Genomic DNA, 23435 nt, shown 5'->3' with positions numbered 1-23435 from the left:
CTTTCTACTCCCGTAAAGATTTACACCCTCGGAAACCCTGTACAGGGTCGCTATGGGTCGGACCCGACTCGATGGCACTTAACAACAACAACAACACAGAGAGTGCTTACGACGTAAGTGAGCCGTTTGAGCAGTCTTCCCAGACCACACACTCCTTTGTGGTACTTTTGATCAGCAGAAAACTAACGTGAGATGAAGCTCATTTTTGACATGAAACAGGATGGTTGGTTTGGGAGCCCCAGAGAGGCAGTACCGTAGAATTTATGATTTCTTTGTGAGGCCCATCACAAATTCATCATATTCCTACCAGATGTTGTCTTGCCTTTGTTTCTAAGGTCTGCTGGGAAATGCTCATTTCCTCTACTGTTAATGAATTCACATATTTCCTGCCTGTAGGTCAGATTGAGCTGTACACTCACCTGCCTGTGATGAAACAGCTCATTCATCAGCTGGAACAATGGGAGTTCCGAGTCTGTGGGGTTTTTCTTGTGGATTCTCAGTTCATGGTTGAATCCTTCAAGGTAAGAGCATAAATCCATGGTATATTTATTAAGTCCAGGGCACAGGTATAATTAGTCATGATTATTCTGGACAGTCTAGGGTTATTTAATATCCCTCATTGATGGGAGTCCTTGGGTGGTATAAACAGTTAATACATTTCAGCTGCTAACCAGAAGGTTGGGAGTTTCAGTCCACCCAGACATACCTTGAAAGAAAAGCCTGGTGAGCTACTTCTCAAAAATCAGCCTTTGAGAGTCTTCTATAGCATGGGTCTACTCTCACAGAGACTCAGGGTAACTAATTGTATTGATTATTATGACAATGTATTTTATAACTTAATAAAAATATTATGATAAAGTCATCAGTTTTGAGGAAACTATGTATCAAGAATGAAGGCAGGTACATATTTATAAAATTCTGTGTTTTAGTTAGCTGTGAGCCTTATGCACAGCGCATGGATTATTTGAAGTGTGAATATTTATTTGCAATCTATAGATAAATTTTATTTCTTATAAATATCCATTGAGGAATATTCAGTGGGAGGTAGGCTGAAGATACTGTCTGAATTGAGACTTGTGATCACTGTAGATTAAATCTACTTCCTCCCTGCTGATCCTCTCTTAAAGTGAGCCAAGAGTCAACCATCTCACTAGAGCACACACTCTTTTTCTGTAACATTCACATTTCTTAGACTGGAGCCAGTTTTGTTTGAAATAGGAACAGTAACCTCTGATACCGAGACAGGAATTTGGTTGCCACAGCTCATGCCCTTCTTTCTGTTTCCTCCTTCAGTTCTTTTCTGGCATTATGGCAGCCCTGAGCGCTATGATCTCTCTAGAGATTCCACAGGTGAACATCATGACGAAAATGGATCTGCTGAGTAAGAAAGCTAAAAAGGAAATTGAAAAGTGAGTTCTTAACACCACCTGTCTCAGCTCTCTGGTGACCAGAAATGAGCTCGCTCACAGTGCAGAAGGCGAGAGAAGTCGGAATTTAGGGTGCTGGCTCTCAGGGAAGGTCCTTACTTTGTTGGCGCTGGAAGAAGAGCCTTGTCTGTTTTCAGCTTCTGTGTCTTGATTCTTTGGAGATCTTATGTGGCATAGCATCTCTCCCCACTGTCTGTGCTTGCTTAATCTGCTGTATCTCCAAGAAAATGTTCTAAGACACACCTTTCAGTAGTACTGCTTCATTACCAAAAAAGATTCCCATTTCCAAATTGGATTATAACTAGAGGAATAGGAGTTTCGGTTATCAACATGTGTTTCTGAGGTACACAGTTCCATCCGTAACACCGGTGGTTTGCCCGTTATCATCGGAGCACGGTTATAGAGGTGGACCTGTTTCATTTCAATTGTGAGCTGCTACTGTGAGTTGAATTTCTTGAGTTTTCCTTTATTATCATCATCCGTTTTCTCACTTTTGAAGGTTTCTAGATCCAGATGTGTATTCTTTGTTAGATGATTCTACAGGTGACTTAAGAAGCAAAAAATTCAAGAAACTGACTAAAGCTATATGTGGACTGGTAAGTTTATAGAGTATTTTAATGACCTGGGTTCTTTTTGAAAATTTTCTAGCTCACACTGTAAAGAGGACTGAGGCACGTAGTTTTTTCTAGTTTGAGAGGAGTAATGTTACTATCCCTTGGTGTTCTCTCTACCTAACAGAACAGCTCTTGGTGTGGAGGGTGGTTTGATAATAGTTGAAAAAACAAAGCACTGGGATTGTTAACTGTCCTCAAATGTTTAGGGAATGCCTGAATGGTACAAATGGTTAATGCTGTAGAGTGCTAACTAAAAGGTTGAATGTTGGAGTTCACTCAAAGGTGCCTTGGAAGAAAGGCCTGGCCGTCTCCTTATGAAAAATCACCCTTGAAAAGCCTGTGGAGTCCAAGTCTACTCTGATAAACAGGGACACCATGAGTCCGGAAGCAACTCAGTAGCAGCTGCTTTGGTTTTGGAAAATGGGTCACAGGGTCAGATCCTGCCTTCCCTTGTTGTTGTTGTTGTTGTTGTTAAGTGCCCCTAATACGGCTTTTATAAGTCTGGTGGGGAGTAGTAGTGAACACTGCTGCTTGTCAGCCCATACCTTCTGCTCCTCACACCACCACCCCCCAATTCTTGGTCCATGAGGTTTCAGTGGTGCTGATACTTCAGTTCCAGGGACAGGCATGGACCCAAGGCCAGCATGTCAGAGCATCAAATGCCACTGACCACACACGAGCTTGGGACAGGGCTTCTGACTGATACATAGCCTGGACTCTCAACCTTCATGAGACTGGTTGAAAGAAGAGCATGTTGACTAGAATTTCCATGACAACAGTAACTTGAGCTGCCAGGTCCCCTTCCTTGCCACGTGAGCTCTGTGGTCTTAAAACATTGGCATTTCCCTAAAGGAGTCCTCTAGGACGCCTTTAGCATATAGATTTTGTGTCTAGAAAACTGAATGTAGATGTTGTCCCAGTTTCTCAGTAGAGCAGGGGGTGAGGATGAAGCAGAGGATGGGACAATGTTATGACGGCTATTCACAGAAATGAGGGGCAGGGAGGAGACTTCAGCCTTCTGGGAAATCAAGGTGGACGCACCCCCTCAGAAACCAAGGCTGCCCTCGCCCTTTCTCAGCAGCCCCACCACACCCCACAAGTCCTGCTCAAGTGTCCGATATCAGAGCCATTGTGAAATGGTAGCGACAGCTCCAGTGACTTGACATCACTAGTGTCTAGTCCCAGCTGGCTGCTTTCTCTTTGTCTCTCAGGTCAAACTCCAGAGAGAAGATAGTTAGTAGACTCAAGCTAGCTTTCTGTGGTCAGAGCCCTAGGAGTCAGTTTTGCTGACAGTTCTCTGGATTGTAAACCCAGGTCAGGTGTTCACCCTCAGTCAGTGGCTGCTTCTACGGCTGCCTGCTGTCTGGGCAGCAGCTGAAGATAGAAGTGTGGTTACTGGCAATAGCCAATAAATTAACTGGCATGTCTAGTATACAGAACCTTTGGGGATTTTAGAATGGTCCGCGCACTTTTGAAATTTTCAGTGTTTGGCCAATTCAGATAAATACCCATGAAGTTATAAGTGTCCGGTTAAGTAATAAGTTAATGGTGTTCTGCTAGGTTAGAGGTCACAAAAATCAGTAATGACTTGCTGATGTTCTCTTGGTATCTGTCTCCCTTGCCTGCCCTCCTGCCACCCACCCACCCCCACATTTGTAATCAGAAGTACAAAGGTTATAAAATTTAACATAGGTTGAAAATTAATGTATTTTGCACAACCAAATTCAAAATCTTTCCGAAATCTCCAACTTGTAGATTGACGACTATAGCATGGTGCGGTTTTTACCTTATGATCAGTCGGATGAAGAAAGCATGAACATTGTATTACAGCACATTGATTTTGCCATTCAGTATGGAGAAGACTTGGAATTTAAGGAACCAAAGGTAATTTCCACATTTGGTGTATCTGGTGCTTTTTGGTGGAAATGGCTAAATGATACCAACCACCCTTCACACACGGCGCTCCCAGTTCGATGACCATGCAGAACTGAGACAATGCTCAGACGGTGGGGTTTATTAGAGAAGTGAGCAGGGACAAAAGTGCTCAGTCAGAACAGCTTCTCCTCAACCATGCCCGCAGGCAGGCCTCTCTCTGGCCCTCGGTCCCTTGACCTGGCCTCTGCCCTGCTTGGCAACATGACAGTACTCTCTAGGGCTGCTGACAAATGCCCAAAGGACACTGCACTCTGCTGTAAGCCACAGTCTGAAGGCACTCAGCTTTTCTAGCTTAATCAGCAAACGTAGCTTGCCAGTTAAGGACTGCAGGCACACACCCCCCCCTCTTCCACAAGTAAGTCTCCTATCAGAGGTACTCAGCTTTACTTGCCCAGTGAGCTTTCGCTCGGGTGCTCTAGCTCCTGAGTCTGCTGCTGCTACTCCTCTGGTTTCACAGCTTTCTGCCCCTGGGTCAGGGAGGATGAATGTGCAGGGATCTAAGGCCCCAAAGGATGCACTCCACTCTTGGCTCCTTTTCCTTGATGGTAGTGAGAGCCTCGTCCTGCTTCCAAGATGGCTTCTTTTGTACCCAGCGGGATCGCAACATTGACCAGTCACAAATAACCTTGTTAACTGAATCAGCATCTTCCCCCACCTTCCCTTACCCAGCCCCATCAGGAAAAGTTTGTTTGGGGGGAGTTTACAGACTATGGGTAGAAGAGACATTAAATAATTCATGGTACCACAATGGTGGTGGTGGTGGTTATGTGCTGTGGAATCGGTCCCTACTCAGCGACCCTGTATAGGGTTTCCAAGGCTGTAAATCTTTATGGGAATGGCCTTCTGCAAAACTCAAACTCATTTCTGTCTGAGTGGTGGCAGCACCTTGAGGTTTTTTGGGTTACCTCTGAAATTGACACATCAACATCTGTCAGTTTTACTCCACCTTTCATTGAGGCAAAAAAAGACTTCACTGAGTTAAATCTCTTTGTAACTGGGACTTGGGGACTTTTGCAAAGCTAAGGAGAAATCCAGTTTGGCATACTCTCATATGTCAGTGGACACACTGATAGTGGTCAGCTATATGACTACTGAGAACCTATGGGAGTGGTTATAAACTCAAGTGACACATGCACCCATGACATATGAAAAACCAAAACTCACTGCCACCGAGCTGATTGCAATTCATAGCAAGCCTATGTAGGGTTTTCCAGACTAAATGTTTACAGAAGCAGACAGTGAGTGGCAGGTTTTAACTGCCGAACTTGGTAGCTGCCCAGTGCCAAGCTCACATTGCCACAAGGGCTCCTTTCTATATAATAAGCATTTTCACATATACAGGGAAGGTCCTATCAGTCAGTCTTCTTTTTATTGACCATGGCCTACAAGGAACACCCAGAGTGGCTGTGGGGGGGTGTAAACTCCAGAGAACCTTACTGGGAAAATATGTTAACATTTGCTAGGTCAACCCAAGAGGAAATGAATGCATTTTCTATTTTGTTTCTCTTTGTGTCAGGAACATGAAGACGAGTCCTCATCTATGTTTGATGAATACTTTCAAGAACACCATAATGAATGATTTTACTAAAAAGTAACTGTATGTATGCGAAGACCTTGAAGCTGGACCCCCAGAATATCCTTGTTGAGGAATGCAGGAGTAGAAAACTACATATTTTCAGGGAAAGAAATACTTCTTGGTTCTTTTTACGGTAGATGTCTGAAATGTATTCTGAGTTATTCTGCTGCTGGCGTTATTGAAACCACATCAGTTTAGATTTTCAGAGTTGAATTAAATGATTGTACATAGATTTGTATATAACATAAATCAGCACCTGGTCTACAGTTAGACCAGTCTAGCATTATTTTTCTGTTAGGTTTTTTTTTTAGGACTTGTGGGGCAATGAGACTGACTGTAATAAAATAGACATATTATTTTGTTTCTGAGTGTTTTATGGTGCAGGAAGGATTACTGTAACAAAATATATGTTGCCAAAAGGAAAAAATCTGGAAGGGTATAGGTAAGACATTGCCCATCCGTACAGTTTTTCTATCTTAAGACTGTATTCATTGTATACAAGTGGTGGGTGGTAAGTGTTGTCCCGTTGCTTCTGACTCATTAGCAAGCCTGTATCAGGTTTCTGAGGCTATAAATCTTTACAGGAATAAAGAGTTTCATCTTGCTCTTGTGGAGCAGCTGGTGGGCTAGAACTGCTGATCTTGTGGTTCACAATCCAGTGCTTATCTTAGAGAGGTAGTCTGCTTGTATACAGGGAATCCCCAACTTCCAACATAAGGGTTTCTCCTGCTATCCGAAAGTAAAGCGTTCCTATGAAGACTTTTGTAAGCCGAAATGATATAAATTGAATTCGCTATTTGTGGCACTGTGGGTTAATATGCTGGACTGCAAAGTCGGTTTGAACCGCAGGTTGGTGGTTCAAGCTCATCAGCTACTCCTTGGAAACCCTATACAGGGTCACTATGGGTCAGAAACAACTCAACGGCACTTAGCAACAACAGCTTATATGGGGGAAAAATTTCTGGAAGTTTCCTGACCAGAAAAATAATCTACCAAACAGCACATAAAACCTTATGTTTTGTGTGCTATCACGTCAATACTGAGTCATAGCAACTCTCTGTAGGGTTTCCAGGAGTAGCTAGTTCCTTTGAAGCAGCACACCAGGTCTCACATAAATAGCACTAACATAGTGCTTACAACCATTCAGTGCTATGGCAGCTGGATGCTGAGAGGATGCCTTTCTCACTGCTCTGCTGCACTGCCTCTAACCTCTTGCTGCAGAACAGACACTGAGCGCTGTAGTTTTGCTTTTCACCTTTTTATGTAAAAGTGAAAATCCCCTCCTGATTCTTGTTAGCAAACAGAGATACTAAAAGCAAAGTGGTGTAAAGTGAGCTTTCAAGAATGGGAAGTAAGTGTATTCACATTATGATGAATTGCACTTGTACCTATAACGAGCTATTTTGTTTTTGTATATCTTATCCTTAGTAAGGGGTCCTGGTGTGGCACTGTGGATTAATGCGCCAGACTGCAAAGCCGTTTGAACTGCAAGGTGGGCAGTTCAAGCTCACCAGCCACTCCTTGGAAACCCTACACAGGGTTGCTGTGAGTCGGAAGCGACTCGACGGCACTTTACAACATCCTTAGTAAGGTCGGTTAGAACCACAAGGTCAGCAGTTCAAGCTTACCAGCTGCTCCTTGGAAAACCTAAATAGGGTTGCTATGGGTTAGAACCGACTCAATGGCACACAGCAACAATCCTTAGTAAAGAGTCCTGAATTTGTATGGTGCTGTAGGATAAGCACCCTACCACAGGTCAGAGGCAGCGGTTCTAACATTTCAGTTGCTCCTCAAAAACCCTATCCAGGGTCGCTATGGGTCAGAACCAACTCAAGGAGAACAATAATCCTTAGTAATAAGGAGCTCTATAATGTACTGAGTTACACATTAGTCTGCTAACTGCAAGGTCAGTAGTTTAAATCTACCAGCTGCTCTGAGAACATTGGGAGAACACTGAGGCTTTCTGCTCCTGTAAAGATTTATAGCCTCAATACAGGGAGGTTCTGTCTCCATGAGTCAACTGACTCAATGGTACATAGCGACATCCTTAGTAATTGCTACCCACAACACAGTGTTGCAGCGCAGAATTGGTAGCTATTATCTTCAGATTTTCACTCAGAGATGTTCAAAGATAAGATTTGTAAAGATATTTATAATAAAAGGCAGTAATAATGACAATTTATTAAAAAGGAGTTATGATGTGGAGCTGTGGGCTAATGCGCCAGACTGCAAAGCTGTTTGAACTACCAGGTCGGCGTTGGCGGTCTAAGCTCACCACTCGCTCCTAGGAAACCCTATATAGGGTTGCTATGGGTCGGAACCAACTCAACGGCACTTAACAACAACAACAACATTAAAAAGAAATATAACCCATGTCAAAACTGACTTCGGACAGAAATTTCAGAACCAGTTGTAAGTTGGGGACTGCTTGCAATTTAAATTTTTAAGTAAGATCTATGCACACGAACATACAAGAAAGAGAAGGTGGCCCTAACTTTCCTTATACTCTGCCTTTCAATCATAATTTGCATTGCTTAGCCAGGGCACTTTTTTTTTTTTTTAATGTTTTATTGTGAATTATGTGATAGTTTACATGGGAGAACATTAATTTTACATTCATTCTATCGTATATCGTCTCATTGCCATGGTTATAATCCCCTCCATGCATCATCAACCAACCAAAGGGTATACCCTACAAGCCTGCCCCCTCGCCCCGGGTCATCAGCACACAGCTCCTTTCCCTCTCTGGGTCTGAAGTCCCTGCCGCTCCATCTCTCCACGTCATTGTCTCTGACTGGTGTCACTACTTCTCTGGGTAGGGTCCCGCTCTCCACTCTTCTCCTTGATGGTCCCAGGGAACTCCACTCCTAGACTGCAAAGTTAATCACTCCCATCCTTGATAAAGAATGTCTACCCCTACATTTCCAACCTTCACAATCAGTCCTGATAACAATTATTCACTATTGTATCACAAGAGACCTATCCGCATCTCATTTCATCAGCCCTGCCTAGACAGATTGGATACTACTCAGTGGAGAGTGGAGAGTCTACCTTCCTCCACACCCTCTGGATCTAGGTTCTCTCTTGAAAGCTTGTAAGCCAGTCACTTCTTGCCTTTGTAGGGCCCCCCCCCCCCATTTTGGGTAGCCAATGTCCAAGTTGCCAGGGCACATTTTTGAATGAGTAAATTACCCCCAAGTTCAAAATACAGGCAGTGCTTTTTTAAAAAATGAGGTTTGTAGTCCCTGAGCAGGGAAAAGTTTTTATTTTCCTTGAATGTTGTTATGTGCTGTGCAGTTGGTCCCGACTCATAGTGACCCTGTACAGGGTTTCCGAGGCTGTAAATCATCATGGGAGCAGAAAGCATCTTTCTCCTATGGAATAGCTGGTAGTTTCAAACTGTTGACCTTGCAGTTGGCAGCCCAGTTCATAACCACTGTGCTACCAGAGTATAATAGATGGAAAAATTCAAACGACGGAACTCTTTAATTCTGGTTACACTGAATTGTTTATCTTTAGGCCCTGCCAAGAAGATGGTGTAATGGATTACATTGTGTCCCCCAAAAAGATAAAGTTCTAACCCCTGGTACTTTTGAAAAGGACTTTAGAAATAGGGTCTTTGAAAGTGTTATTAGTTATATCATGAGGTCATACTATAGTGTAGAGTTCTGATCTAATGATGCTGTTATCATAAAAAAGGAGACAAGCAGAGACAGGGAAGGATGAGTGCCATGTGATCGCAGACTCAAGAATTGGAGTTATGCAGCAGTTGCAAGCAGAGTAATGTGGACAACAGAAACCAGAAGATCCAAAGGACCTTTCCCTTTGGAGACAATATGATCCTGCTGACACTTGAATTCAAACTGCTATCCTGCAGAGCTGTCAAAGAATAAATTTCTATTCATTTTGAGCCATCAACCGTGATACTCTGGTATAGAAGCTCTAAGGATTTTATACAGGTACTTATTTGGCCAGAAACTTTAATGAGAAAATTGTGGGAACATGGCAAGCTAAGTCTTCAGGTTCAGAGGTTGCCAGAAGTAAAGCCTCCAAGGAGGTGCTTTTCTAATAAAGGACTCAAAATCACTGTGCTTTTAATACTGAATCCTGGTGTGGTGCTGTGGGCTAATGTGTCATTTGAACTGCAACGTGGGTGGTTCAAGCTCACCAGCTGCTTGGAAACCCTATACAGGGTCGCTGTGGGTCGGGGTCCGACTCCACGCCACTTAACAAGCATGTAAATTCTAAGCACTTTACATGTAGTTAATTTGTCACAAGACTATGAAGTGTAAGTAATGTTATTTCCATTTTCAGGAGTCCTGGTGTGGCACTGTGGGTTAATGCGCTAGACTGCAAGGTCGGCGGTTCAAGCTCACCAATCGCTCCTTGGAAACCCTTTACAGGGTCTCTATGAGTCGGAACCGACTAGATGGCACTTAACAAAGCGTTTCCACTTTCAAATTAGGAAATTGAGGCACTTGCTCAAAATTAGAAAGCAAATGATGAAGGGGGGGGGGGATTCAAACCCAAAGTGCACATTCTCAACCTTTACACAATTTGCAGCACAGCGTGATGCATAATTGCCTTCACCAGTCCTCCAGTTTTCCCAGTTTTAAACAAAATGAGTTGGGTGTTTTCACTCAAATATTTAATATAAACCATCACTGTTATAGACACGGTGAATAATTAGGCCTATGGAAAGAAGGGCAGATTTCTGTAAAGGTGATATTTGAGCAAACAAAAGCAGATGACTGATCACCGGGATCCTGCACCCCTGACTCACCACCGCTTTACTCCTGTGCGACACTAGTTCCTACCTATTGCTCGGGCGCCCCCTGGCGCCCCTTCGTCTCCTCGCACCACACTGGGCGCCGGAAGCGCCTCGCCCTCCCCTTCCGGCTCACTTCCGCCTACCCTGCCCAGGCTGTCAGACCGGAAGCGCTACGCTCAAGCAGATACTTCCCAGTCGAGTTCCAGCCCGGTCGCCGCCAAGATGCCGGTGAGGGGGTCTTTGGGAGACGGCGGGGATTGGAGAGGATTGAAGAGGGTGGTATGGGCTGAGAGAAGTGGGCCGAAGAGGGTGGAGAAGAGGCCTGAGAGAGAGGAGAGGCGAGGCGTGGGGGTCCTCGGTGTCGGATTCGGTGCGGTCGGGAGGAGTGGGCAGAGCCACAGGGTGCATAAGGAGGCCGCCGCAGTCCTTTCCGCCCCTTTCTCTCGCCTCTTGTGCGTCCCTTACCCCACCCTAGCGTTCTCAGAAGCTCATTAGAGTCGGAACCGGGGGCTGCGCTCTTTCTGTCTTTTTTTAAAGTGTAGGGCCGGCTTCTCTTTTTCCTGTCAGGCCCACTTCCTCCTCCGCCCAGGGGCGGGTCCTTCTCGTTACTTGTCATCTGTCAGACCCCACTTGCCTGTCGCTTCGGCAGGGTGGCCACCCCCGCGCCAGCTGGGTCCCCATTGCCGACTCAAGCCCGGCGCCTGGTCTGCCCATCTTCCTGAGTATTGGAGTGGGAATAAAAATGAATGATAATCCGGTTGTCTTTCCTTTCTGACAGCGGATCTGTGGGGTCAATTTATCACCGTCATGGTCTTCATTTTGTAGAGGTTCTGTATATGCAGTTATTCATACAACAAATATTGCTTGGTACTTACTACATGCTAAGCATTGTTAACAGGTGTTAAGTACTGGATAGTCGCTTCTGACTCGTAACGACTCTATATATGATTCCCAAGCAGCAGTTGGTGGGTTTGAACTGCCAACCTTTTGGTTAGCAGTCCACTCCTGATCCTACAGCGCCACACCTGGACTCAATTACAGTAGTAAGCTCAACAAATCCCTGCTCTGATGCTCTAGTAGGAGTCCCCGTGTGGCGCTGTAGGATAAGCACTGTGCCACAAACCACAAGGTCAGCAGTTCAAACCCACCAGTCACTCCTCAGAAACCCTAGCCAGGGTTGCTATGAATCAGAACTGACTCGATAGCACTTAACAACAATACTGTAGTACACGTGTAGACAGAAAAGAGAGATCATTTTAGTGGTGAGAAGTGCTGTAAAGCAAAGAAGTAACAAGACTGGTGAAGGGGAGGACAGAGGTTGCTTTAGATAAAGTGTATGGGAAGCACTTCTTAGATTTTTTGGAAACTTGCTAAGGAGTTCTTCAATACAGGATAAGCACTGGACTGCTCACTGCGTGGTTGTCAGTTCAAATGCACATTCGCTCCTTAGAAACCCTGTACAGAGTCGCTGTGAGTCAGAATCGACTCGACAGCACTTAACAACATTTTAAAGAATAGACAAAAGGTTACCTGTCACATTTCCTCTTAACTCAAGTCAGCTCCATTGGTTTTCAATGGCTGATTTTTCAGAAGAGGAGTCAGACCTTCAGCAGACCTTCTAAGACATCTCTAGGTGGACTCAGACCTCCAGCCTCTCAGTTAGCAGCTGTGTGTGTTACCCATTTGCACCCTCCGGACACTCTTGAGTCCTGTAAACCCGAAAACCCACTGCCGTAGAGCAGGTTCTGACTTATAGCAACCCTACACAGGATTTTCCGAGTACATACATACAACCACATCTTTCTCATGAGGAGAAGCTGGTGAGTTTGAACTACCAACAGTACCTCAACGCCTAACCCGTAGTACCACTAGGGCTTCTTTGTTGTTTTTGTTATATGCCATTGAGTGGTTTCCAACTCATTGACCCTGTGTAGGGTTTTCGAGGAGCAGCTGGTGAGTTTGAACCACTGACTGTTTGATTCAAACTGACTTTGCAGTCCAGTGCTTATCCTACAGTGTTATACCACGTTTATTGACTATTAATATATGCTGGAAGGCCTTGTTTTATTTAATGTCTGTTTTTTTCCATTAGCCTGGAAAGATAAGGCTTTCTATTCCTATAAAGATTTAGTCTCTGAAACCCTATACAGGATTGCTATCAGTTAAAATTGACTTGATAGTTGTTGTTGTTGTGTGCCGTGGAGTGGATACCAACTCATAGCGACCATGTATAAGGTTTCTGAGGCTATAAATATTTACGGGAGCAGAAAGCCTCATCTTTCTCCCACGGAACAGCTGGTAGTTTCGAACTACTGACCTTAAGGTTCACAGCCCGATTCGTAACCACTATACTACCAGAGCTCTTTATATGCTATAGAATAGTTGGTGTTTTTTCTTCATGAGCCTGAAAGTTTTCTGAGTGTGGGAACCAGACTCTATCATTGTGCCTTACTTATAGAATATGGAATGCTTGGATAGGGCTCATACTGTTTTACTTGTAAGAAGCAGAACTAAGAATCAGCATGCAGATTGCTCTTTATATGTGGGTTGTGTTTTTTTTCCTCTCCCTCTAACATATTTCTACACGTTGAAGGTCTTATATCTTTTCTCATCTTACAAACTTGGAAACAGATTAAGAAATGTGAGGTCCAAGTCAAAGACAAAACAACAGGAAGTGAAAAAAATAAAATGAAAACAAACCAGGAAGTAGCAGTAGTAAATGTACAAGCAGCAATAGGAGGATCCTATGAATTCCTACAGTGTTTTTGCCAATTTGTATAGTGTAAATATTCCAACCTGCTACCAATGTAATATAACTGAACATGGAATTTGGAAGATATGCACAGTAGATACCATATTAGATAGTATTTTTACCACAGAAGTACAAAAGGCATAAGATTTTAAAAAGCATGTTAAGTGTCGTCGAGTTGATTCTGACTCATAGTGACCCTGTATAGGTTTTCCAAAGCTGTAAATCTTTGTGGGAGCAGAAAACCTCATCTTTCTCCTGTGGAGTGGCTGGTGTGCTCCAACTATTTGCGGTCTAGTGCTTATCCTACAGAGCCACTATGTTTCTTTGTGGTTCAAATGACCTTGCAGTCCGTGCATTAACCCACAGCATTATCAGGACTCCTAAAAGAGCATTGTTGTTGTTGTTAAGTGCTGTCGAGTCAGTTCCTACCCATAGCAACCCTGTATAGGGTTTCCAAAGAGCAGCTGGTGAGCTTGAACTGCTGACTTTGCAGTTTAAATGGATTTGCAGTCTGTCATATTAACCTACAGTAGTAAAATGTAAAAATTAAGAAATGATGCATTTTGAGTGTCCTTAAAAGCCTATAAAAATCTTTTTTTTAAATATAATTTACTTAATTGTAAGTTGATACGATTTAATTTTTAATTATGGCTGTGTTTCACACCCAGCATGCATAGTCTCACAAATCTAACACTCGGCTTTCACGAACTGGGAAGAGCCAACTTCAGCACATGCTGCTGCATTCTCTTCTTTTCTCTCCCCACACTAAATCGGGAGCCCTGGTGGTACAGTGCTTTAAGCACTGGACTGCTTACTGAAAGAACGGTTGGTGGTTTAAACTCAGTAACCACTCTGGGAAAAAAGATGAGGCAGCCTGCTTCTGCACGATTATTAGCTTCTGAAACCCTGTGGAGCAGTTCCATTGTATCCTATAAGGTCCTGTTGAGTTAAAATGGACTCAGCTTCACGGGGTGTGGTTTTAGGTTTAGTTAATCTTAGGTCGAGTCTCCCCTTTTTTTTTCTTGTCTGTTTCTATAACATTTGTTCCCTTTCTGCTTCCGGTTCCTTACCTTATTTTCCATTACAGGCTTACCACTCTTCTCTCATGGACCCTGACACCAAACTCATCGGAAACATGGCACTGCTACCTATCAGAAGTCAGTTCAAAGGACCTGCTCCTCGAGAAAGTAAGTCGAGAGACTTTTTCATCACTTTCATAGATTTGGGTGAGAATGCCCTGCAACCCTGTGCACCTCATCCGGGCAGTTCTCATCAGCTCAGTCCTCTGTGTCCGACTGCTCCTGTATCCCCTTTTGCTTGGGGAATGCTGTGTGCTCAGCCTTTTATGATCATTGTTAAATGTGTTACACCTCATGGGAAACTGCATCATTGCTGCTAGTTTGAGGATGTGGGCTTGATCCTGGACCCTGTTCTTTCTATCCATCAAATGCTGCTGTAATCTAATCGTTTGTAGATTGGTGTAACCCCATCGTTTCTCTAGTATTAGACTTTAAAAAAAAATTTTTTTTTACATCTTCCCCCCGAAGTCTACTTCCTTTATCTATTCCTATTACAGTATTACTCATCTCTGCAAGGGAGCTCCAAAAGGTTTAAAGAAAAAAATGTTATGTTTTCATTTTTCCATAAAATTTTTGAACCCTCCTCATACTCTTGATTTATTCAGATTTATATCTTTGCTTTCTTTTTTGGTTCTCTGCCCCCCTTTTTTTTTTTTCTTTTGAACTCTTTGTTTTTTGAAATCTACTTTACTATTCAGAATATCCTGTTCTTTTTCTTTTACTACCTGAGACTTTTCAGACACATTGAGATGTTCTGCCAGTATTGTAATTTGTATGTTATTAGATAGGATTTCCCTGTACCTGGGGCATACCATGATTATCATACATGTTTTGTACTGGCCCCATCTCCACTCCTCTGCCAAACCACTTGGTTTCAGTTTTCTTCAGTACCAGTTTATTGCTTAGTGGAGTTAATAAATTCGGTGAGTCACCATAGTCTGTACTTGATTTTAAGATGAAGAGAAAGGAACAGATGGGGAAAAAAAAAAACCAAAAGAAAAATAACATAAAAGAATTGCAATGTAGAGAAAGAGTAAGAATCAGTGTTGACCAATATTCCTTGTAAAGAAGTACACAAAAATACCATCTAATGTATCAGAAGGTGTACCTAGGATGAAAGAAATCTAGTAATTACCACCTTTGCTGTTCTTTGACCTTTAAGGAAGAATGGAGCCCAAGAAACCAGATCTTTGTGGTTTCTGTCGACAAAGAATGGCCTGCTTCTGTTCCATAGGGAACTGCTGGCTTAGAATGGAATTAGATTCTGGAGGAGAGAAAGCCTGTGCTGGGAGCTTATTACGTTTGTTGCTGTTGGGTGCTGTTTTGGAGTAGTGAATTGTTACCGTATGATCTCTCTAGCTATGGTCTTTGATTAACGAACTGATTGGATTGTTGTTGTTGTTAAGTGCCATGGGACTACGCAAATAAGGTGTTTGTGGCCCACCAACGGGATTGGACAGTCTGATAATAATGCAAATAAGGTACATAGAACCCTTGCAGGGGTATACAGTGTAAGTAAACCTTGTTGGAATGAATCAGTTTTGTCATCCCTTTAGACTTAAATTGAACCAATCCCATAAATTAAAGGGAGGCCCTCACTATCCTCAAAAAGAAGAACCAGGAGTGGGGTGCATCCTTTGGACTTTGGGTCCTTGTACTGAGAGCCTCCTGTGTCCAAGACATAGAACAGTAACAACAGACACAATGATAAGGATGGAAACCGTGGTAGCTGAACCAGAAGACCAACACGAGACAACTACAGTAGGCTGCCCAGCCCACAGAGTGAGTTGGCTACAATTGTTGTGACGACCCATGGAGTGAAAGTCTAGACACTCATTGGTAGAGCTTAAGAGCTCTGTAACACTTGGAGCAGAGCAGAGCCTAGGTCAAGGGGTCAAGAGGTGAGAGAGAAGCCTATCTGCAGTTATGGCCAAGAAGCTTTCCTGACCAAATTCTGAACTAAAACCTGCTACTTGCATAGTTACAAACCTTATATTCGTGGCTATGGTCTGTGTGGTCACTGCAATGAATTATTAAACCCAGCAGAGAAGTAGAAAGTGCTCTGACAGGGACAGCTGGTGTCACGATTTGGTACAGACAGTTGGAGGGTTGAGGAATGTTTGACCTCAGCCTCATAGGGATTAGCTTTGGGCTGATATTGACTTTGATTCCCTCTCCTCCCTTGTGTGGTTAGATCAGGAGGCATGAAGATGCCATCAAGTCGATTCTAGTTCATAGCAAGCCCCTGTGACAGATTGAACTTCTTCGTAGGGTTTTCTAGGCTGTAATCTTCACAGGAGTAGATTACAAGCTTTTTATCCCTTGAAGCCACTGAGTGGGTTAAAAATATCAACTTTTGGTGGGAATCAGTCCATTTGCAGTCTGTAAGTGTCCTCCTGGAATCTTCGTATGGGTCTATAGGATCAGCACTGTACTGCTAATCACAAGGTTGGTGGTTCAAACCCACCAGTCATTCCTTGGAAACCCTATATATAGGGCTGCTCTGAGTCAGAACTGACTCGACAACACTAAACAACAAGTATCTTTTGAGCACTTTATATGTCTAGTTTCTGAATTCTGTCCCCTCCTCCTGCCAAGATTGGGTTTAGAAGAGCTAGCTGGTTTTTGTAGACACCATTGAATCCTCTAAAGAAGTTTTCCCAGATGAGAAAATAGATTACAAGAGTTAAAATTCCACTGAAATTCTTTAGCAGGAAATGAACTGGGATCTAGACGACCAAATGGCTTAATACTGACGCTCCAGGGTTGTTTTGTGTTTCTGTTGTGTGAGAGGGACAGGAATCTTAGACACTAAGTATAAATAACTGTCTCAGCTTTGCTGAAACCAGCTGCTGGATACCAAGACCCTGGGATTTTGACCTTTTTAAAATAAAATTTTTTTTAAAAGTTGCAAGCAAAATTGTGTAATGAAATCTGTCTTTGTCAAACAGTATTTCTGGCTTTTCTCAGTTGTTAGCCACCTAGAACAACTTGTACAAAAATGAGTTTCATGAAAAGAAAAGATGTACATCTGAAGCTCAGCATATTTCCAAATGACAGTAGAGGGTTTTGTGTTTTTCGCACCCTGAAACTATAGTATATCAGCTCAAATGAAGTTACATTGATCTCTTTTATTTTCCAAAAATAAAGGTTAGTTATGTTTAGTCGATCTGTATAAATTGAGAGATTCTGGATGAGGTTGACCAGCTGTTAATAGTAGTTGTTTCTGGTTTTAATTGCTTGAGTTTTTTTTATAACGAGTATGTGTAATTTTTATAGAAACAATAAAACTAAAAAACCACTTATTTTTTGTTCTAGTTACTGTTTCTGAGGACAGTAGTCTTTGTTTTATTTCATTCAACCCCAAAACTCTTGGCGGTTGAGCTTGGATTTTTTTTTTTTTGTCCTTTATAGCTTAAAAAAATAATAATTTGCTGAATGAGAGCTATATAACCTAAAAGTAACATTTTAGAGGAAAATTCCGTGACATTTAGTACATTTACAAGGATCCCTGGTAGTGCAGTGGTTAAGTGCTCAGCTGCTAAAAGAAAGGCCAGGCGTTCAAATCCACTAGCCATTCTTTGGAAGAAAGTCCGCTTCTGTAAAGATTTACAGCCTAGGAAATCCTCTGAAGCAATTCTGCTCTGTCCTGCTAAACCTATAAACCTCGGTTGGAATCAACTACAGCAACATGTTTGGTTTTTGTAAACTTTTTTTTTTTTTCTTCTTAAATGTTTTATTGTGAATTATGTGATAGTTTACATGGGAGAACATTAGTTTTACATTCATTCTATCATATATCGTCTCAGGTTTTTATAAACTTTTGCAGTGTTGTACAGCCACCACCTCTATGCAATTCCAAAACATTTTCATCACCTTGAAAGGAGGCCCGTACACTTTAAGTAGTTTCCGCCCATCTTCCTCTAGTCTGTTTTCTTTCTCTGTAGAGTTGCCTAGTTTATAGAAACATGTGGCCTGTTTTGTCTAGCTTCTTTCACTTAGCAAAATGCTTTTGAAGTTCATTCACAGTGCAGCATGTTATTAGTATTTCATTCTTTTCTCTGACCAAATAATCTGTTGTATGTGTATAGCACAATTTGTTCATCCATTCCTCTGTTGATGAATGGGCTGTTTCCACCTTTTAGCTATTGGGAATGGTGCTGCTATGAACATGTGTGTACATATATTTATTTAGTAGCTGTTTTCATTTTTGGGTGTACACCAGGAAGTGGAATTGCGGGTCATGTGGAAATTCTGTATTTAACTTTTGAACAACTCATTTTTTAGATGTTAGTTTTTGCATTTGGCTAACGTTCTCAGTTTTCCTCCCTTTTTTATTGCTTAGCAAAAGATACAGATATTGTGGATGAGGCCATCTATTACTTCAAGGCCAATGTCTTCTTCAAAAACTATGAAATTAAGGTAAGTTACAAAGCTTTGAATATTCAGCTTTTCTGATGGGGATAAGCATCTAGCCTGTACTCAATGACTGGAAGTAGATCCCACATGGTACATGTCCCAGGTCAATGATTTTAATTATAAAGTCAATTTATAATTAAAACACAAAATACTCCAGTTCCCTGTTTTTCAGACCATATGCTATCTGGGAGTGAATAGAGAAGGTGGCAGGATGAGAATAATTTACAATTGATGGGACTTCAGAAAATTCACTGTGTCATTTTTCATCTGTTTCTGTGACCTGGGCATAAGGCACAGACAGAAACTTGAATGTCACTGAAGCTTCGCCCACACTTTAGTCTTGCTTCTTAGTCCCGTCAGCTGACGGTAAGGAAGGGGAAAAGTTGAAGGGAGGTGACAGAAAAGGAGAGGGAGAAAGGGTAAAAGAGAAAAAAGTTTTCTATGCTCTTGCTATGAGCAAGTTACAAGGAAGGCCAGTGAGTTTTCTTGATGATTGTCTAGAATATGGAGCTTCCGTCTGTCCTTGCCAAGCTTTGGCCTTTTAGAATTAACTAGCATGCCAGTGCTTTCCATGGGGGCTCTTCGGCTCTGAACTGTAGCCTCACCATTATTCTGCACTGTCACCGTGTCGTGTAGCTGAAAAGAGCCTAGGTAGTATGTCTGGTTTATAAAACACAAGAGGGCTTCACAAACTTTCTTTGAGCCTTCAGAAACTTTTGAAGCCCCATCAACTGCAAATAATTATAATTCGTCCATATTTCATAGATACCATACCATCTTAAAATTGAGAATTGGGATTTTGTTTTAGTTTTTGAACTATAAATTGGTGTCACCATGCCACATGGGATCTACTTCCAGTCATTCTGTCCACACTTTCCTTTGGGGTTAGCCATGACATGGGGCTCTTCATGACAGAGCTCTTCATGAGCAAGTCACTTGTGAAATAATTACTTCCTCCTCTAGAGTGATGACTGTTCCGTTCTCGGCCGGGATCCTGGAGTGAAAGGGTTTTTTTAATTTGCCAAGCAGATGGTGAGCCTCAGATTTTCTGGGCAGCTGTGTTGATTCTCCTTCCTACAGAGTGAGCAGGAACTGTTAGCACAGCTCCTCAGGAACCCGGAGAGCAGGCAGTCGGTGCAGAGTAGGGGAAGCTGGGGGCTGCCTCCCCATGAGTAGGCAGAAGGACAGTGAATTTGGAGCATGGGAGTGTTTGATGGTATGTTGTTGTTAGTTTCTGTCAAGCGTATTCTGATTCTTGTGCGTCAGAATAGAACTTTGCTCCATGACGTTTTCAGAGGCTGATTGTTTCTGAACTGGATCACCAGGTCTTTCTTCTGAGGTGCCTGGGTAGACTCGAACCTGTGTTTAGCTGCTGTACACTCTGCTGTTGCAGCTTCCAATAGACAGTCCAAAGAAAAAGCTGGAATTCACTTATTTCACATAGTTTCTGTGTTTTGATCAGGCCCATGTTTTAAGTTTTGGTTTTTTTCCTATAGAATGAAGCGGATAGGACCTTGATCTATATCACTCTCTACATTTCTGAATGCCTAAAGAAACTCCAGAAGGTAACTAAATTTGTATGACTGTATACCAGGGCGCTAAATTACTAATACATGTTTACACTTCTGGCCATCTGGAATTTTTTGGGACTTTGAGGACAAGTAGATTAGCATTTCCTCTATTATAGCATGGATTTAAGAAGTCAACATGAATATAGTTCTCCAAACACTGAGTACCCTTGACAAGCAAGAACATAGGGTAGTGACATTTTAAGACTTTAAATATCTTGTCCCGAGATAGAAATCTTGACAAAAAAATTCTTTCAAAGCCCTTGGCTCCAGAATCCATAACCTGGTGTCCAGGTATAGACTACCAGGACTTAGTGAGGGGAAAGGGCATTTTTCTTTTTGCTGACTCCAAACTGCCAATGGCAGATACTTCAGTTACCAATGTCAGCAGTACTAGTGAGCACTACCTGTGACTTTGTTTACTGCACGAAATCTTGGCATTTTCCTGTAACATTACAGTGGAAGATAGGTTGAAATTTTACCTACACTGGTTGTTTCTTCAAAATCGCAGTCATTTTTCAGCCTGCTGCTCGATCTCGTTATTGCGTGTATTAATAAAGCAACACATAGATTGCTATCATAAATTTGGTCTTTGAGCATTTTAATTATTCAGTTTTGCTCTTGTTGGTTTCTTAGTGCAATTCCAAAAGCCAAGGTGAGAAAGAAATGTACACGCTGGGCATCACTAACTTCCCCATTCCTGGAGAGCCTGGGTTTCCACTTAATGCCATTTATGCCAAGCCTGCAAACAAACAGGAAGACGGTAAGCACAGGGTACCTACCCTCTCTCTACCTCCAGCACAAGGCCCCTCCACTTGACTTAATACTCGCTCCCTAGCCTCCTTTTCCTGCCTCAGTTGGTATGCAGATTGAGAGTGGAGTCATTAGCTCATAGATTACCTTATTAGTCATTTTCACCAAAGATTCTTGGCAACAAGTAGGACATATAGGGAATCTTTTGTACTAAAACACAGCCAGTTATGAAACTATTTGGACTGTCATTTATGTTTCTGACCCTTCTTGAATGTATAGAATCGTTCTGGGAGTTGTCTAGACCAACATCCAGCACATAGGGGATATTTCTTTAGATACAATCTTAACGTTTTATCTGTTGCTCATTTTAGAAGTGATGAGAGCCTACTTACAGCAGCTAAGACAAGAGACTGGACTAAGACTTTGTGAGAAAGTTTTTGACCCTCAGAATGACAAACCTAGCAAGGTAAGACCCTCTTCTTTGTTTAGTTCATAATTCACTTTTTATCCGGTAGGCACCATTAAACACACCCAGGCATTCCCTTGCAAGAATACTCGTCGTTTCTCCTTTACCATGGTGCTTCACTTTCATATGCTCCTAGTACATAATAAGCATTCAGGGAATCAAACGTAGTGAATTTCATGTAGTCAACATTTCTTGGCCATATGTTCTTATGTCAGGGCATTTTAACTCACAAAGCACCTTGTTTGTGTGGTATGTCTTGAGTATAATGTTTTGTCATTCTTTTGAGTGACTTGGGAGTCTGGAGAACAAAATTTGCCATGTGCTTATAAGGCGTTTTAGTGTTAGGGCTGTGAGGAAATCTTGTTACTCCAAACATTTGAATTCTGAACTTAACCTTGACGTTGCATTGTGATTTGACCCCCCACTGTTCATTCTTTCTTGTGTCTCCTTGTCCCCCACATTAGTGGTGGACTTGTTTTGTGAAGAGACAGTTCATGAACAAGAGTCTTTCAGGACCTGGACAGTAAAGGGAACCCAGGGCACACTGTCCCCACAGTCGTGGGCAGCATTTTACAGCAAGATGTACACAGTTCTTTGTCTTCATTTCGTAAAGTTTTATACAGAAGAGAGAAGAGAGCATGTGTTTACTTGAAAACTGCTTTATCAAGAATCTAAAGAGCTTATGGATGATTTTTTTTTTTTTGCATTATTAAGCTGGTGCTTAAGAGTAAGTGAGAATAAAGAAATTTTTAACATTCTGTGTCAGAGGTGCTGTCTGTATTGCTTACTAATGACTTTCATGGAACAAAAATTGGGGGATGGTCTATTTTTCACATGGTAGTATTCATCCTTTTGATGTGCCCAATCCAGGGGGTTTTCATATACACAGTTTTGCGCCATCACCACTAGCTAATTCCAGAACATTTTTATCACCCCCAAAATGAACCTTGCCCCCATTAGTAGTCACTTCCCATCTATCCCTAACCCTCTCCCCACTGTCATCAAGTCCATTGAAACTTACTAGCAACCCTATATAGGGTTTTTGAGCCTATAAATCTTTGTAGGAGGAAAAAGCCTTATCTTTCTCCCCCAGGAGTGTCTGGTTGGATTTGAACTGCTGACCTGGCAATCAGCAGCCCAGTGTGTAACCCACTATGCTCCCAGGGCTCCCTCCTTCAAGGCCATCACTAATCTTTCTGTCACTGTGGATCTTCCCGTTCTAGAAATTTTATGTAAATGGGGTCATATACAATGTGCATTTTTGTGTCTGGCTTCTTTCACTAAAGGCCACTTGGAAACCCTATACAGGGTCGTGACTCAATGACACGTAGTGCTTTCCAGATTCATCTGTGGTGTAGCATGAATCAATACTTCATTACAGTCAAATAATATCCCCTGTTGTCTGTCTGTCGATCAGGTGATGGATAGTTACATTATTTTCAGTTTGGGGTTATTCTGAATAATACTGCCACGGCCATTCATGTACTATCTTAGTGTAAATGTGTTTCCAGTTCTGCGTGGTCTGTCTGTGACTGGATTTACTGGGTTATAGTAATAACTAGGTGTTTAACTTTTTGAAAAAGTAACCAACTGTTCTTCACAGCAGATGCACAATTGGACATTCCCACCCGTACAACAGAGGGGCTTTCTACATCCTCAACAACACTTGTTCAGCTTTTTAATTACAGTCAACCTAGTGGGGGAAAGAGTCGCAGGCTGGTGCATGCAGACGATTAACGCTAACTAAAACGTGATGAATTTAGCCCACCAAGAGGCACCTCGAGGGAAAGGCCTGGTGTTCTACTTCTGCAAAATGAGCCACTGAAAACCCTAGAGCATAGCTGTACTCTGGCACACACGGGATTACCATGAGTTGGAATCCACTCCATGACAACTGGTTTTTTAGTCGGTGTAAAATGGTATCATTGTGGTTTTGATTTACATTTCTTCAATGATGAGTGGAGTCCTGGTGTGGCACCGTAGGATAAGCACTGAACTGTAAGATCGGTTTGAACCACAAAGTCAGCAGCTCAAAACTTTGCAACGGATCCTCAGAATGTAATAATAGGTTTTTT

General features: G+C 42.3%; 2 protein-coding genes across 2 annotated transcripts in view; both read left to right on the top strand.

Annotated features, from left to right (window-relative positions):
• The window catches only part of GPN3 (GPN-loop GTPase 3), a 14977-nt gene extending 9422 nt beyond the window's left edge, over nt 1–5555 (top strand). Inside the window, exons 3-7 of the mRNA XM_006865493.1 lie at nt 397–521; nt 1294–1409; nt 1927–2023; nt 3797–3925; nt 5493–5555. Coding sequence (XP_006865555.1) covers nt 397–521; nt 1294–1409; nt 1927–2023; nt 3797–3925; nt 5493–5555 — 530 coding nt within the window. The remainder of the gene's footprint in view (nt 1–396; nt 522–1293; nt 1410–1926; nt 2024–3796; nt 3926–5492) is intronic.
• A 4903-nt stretch (nt 5556–10458) lies between these two features.
• On the top strand, nt 10459–21887 carry ARPC3 (actin related protein 2/3 complex, subunit 3, 21kDa). Its single transcript, XM_006865414.1, has 7 exons — nt 10459–10551; nt 14163–14262; nt 18500–18576; nt 20070–20138; nt 20778–20904; nt 21266–21360; nt 21825–21887. Exons 1-7 carry the CDS (start codon nt 10546–10548, stop codon nt 21885–21887), a joined length of 537 nt encoding a protein of 178 aa, XP_006865476.1. The 5' UTR covers nt 10459–10545.
• Nucleotides 21888–23435: the final 1548 nt, after the last annotated feature.

The sequence above is a fragment of the Chrysochloris asiatica genome, unplaced genomic scaffold (genome assembly GCF_000296735.1).
Source record: "Chrysochloris asiatica unplaced genomic scaffold, ChrAsi1.0 scaffold00078, whole genome shotgun sequence".
Taxonomy (NCBI): Eukaryota; Metazoa; Chordata; class Mammalia; order Afrosoricida; family Chrysochloridae; genus Chrysochloris; species Chrysochloris asiatica.
This window is presented reverse-complemented; position numbering and strand designations above follow the sequence as displayed.

Coding starts and splice junctions, on each gene's coding strand:
- ARPC3 (XM_006865414.1), top strand. Junction 14,263..18,499: donor AGGACCTGCTCCTCGAGAAA/GTAAGTCGAGAG, acceptor TTTATTGCTTAG/CAAAAGATACAGATATTGTG. Junction 21,361..21,824: donor AGAATGACAAACCTAGCAAG/GTAAGACCCTCT, acceptor CCCCCACATTAG/TGGTGGACTTGTTTTGTGAA.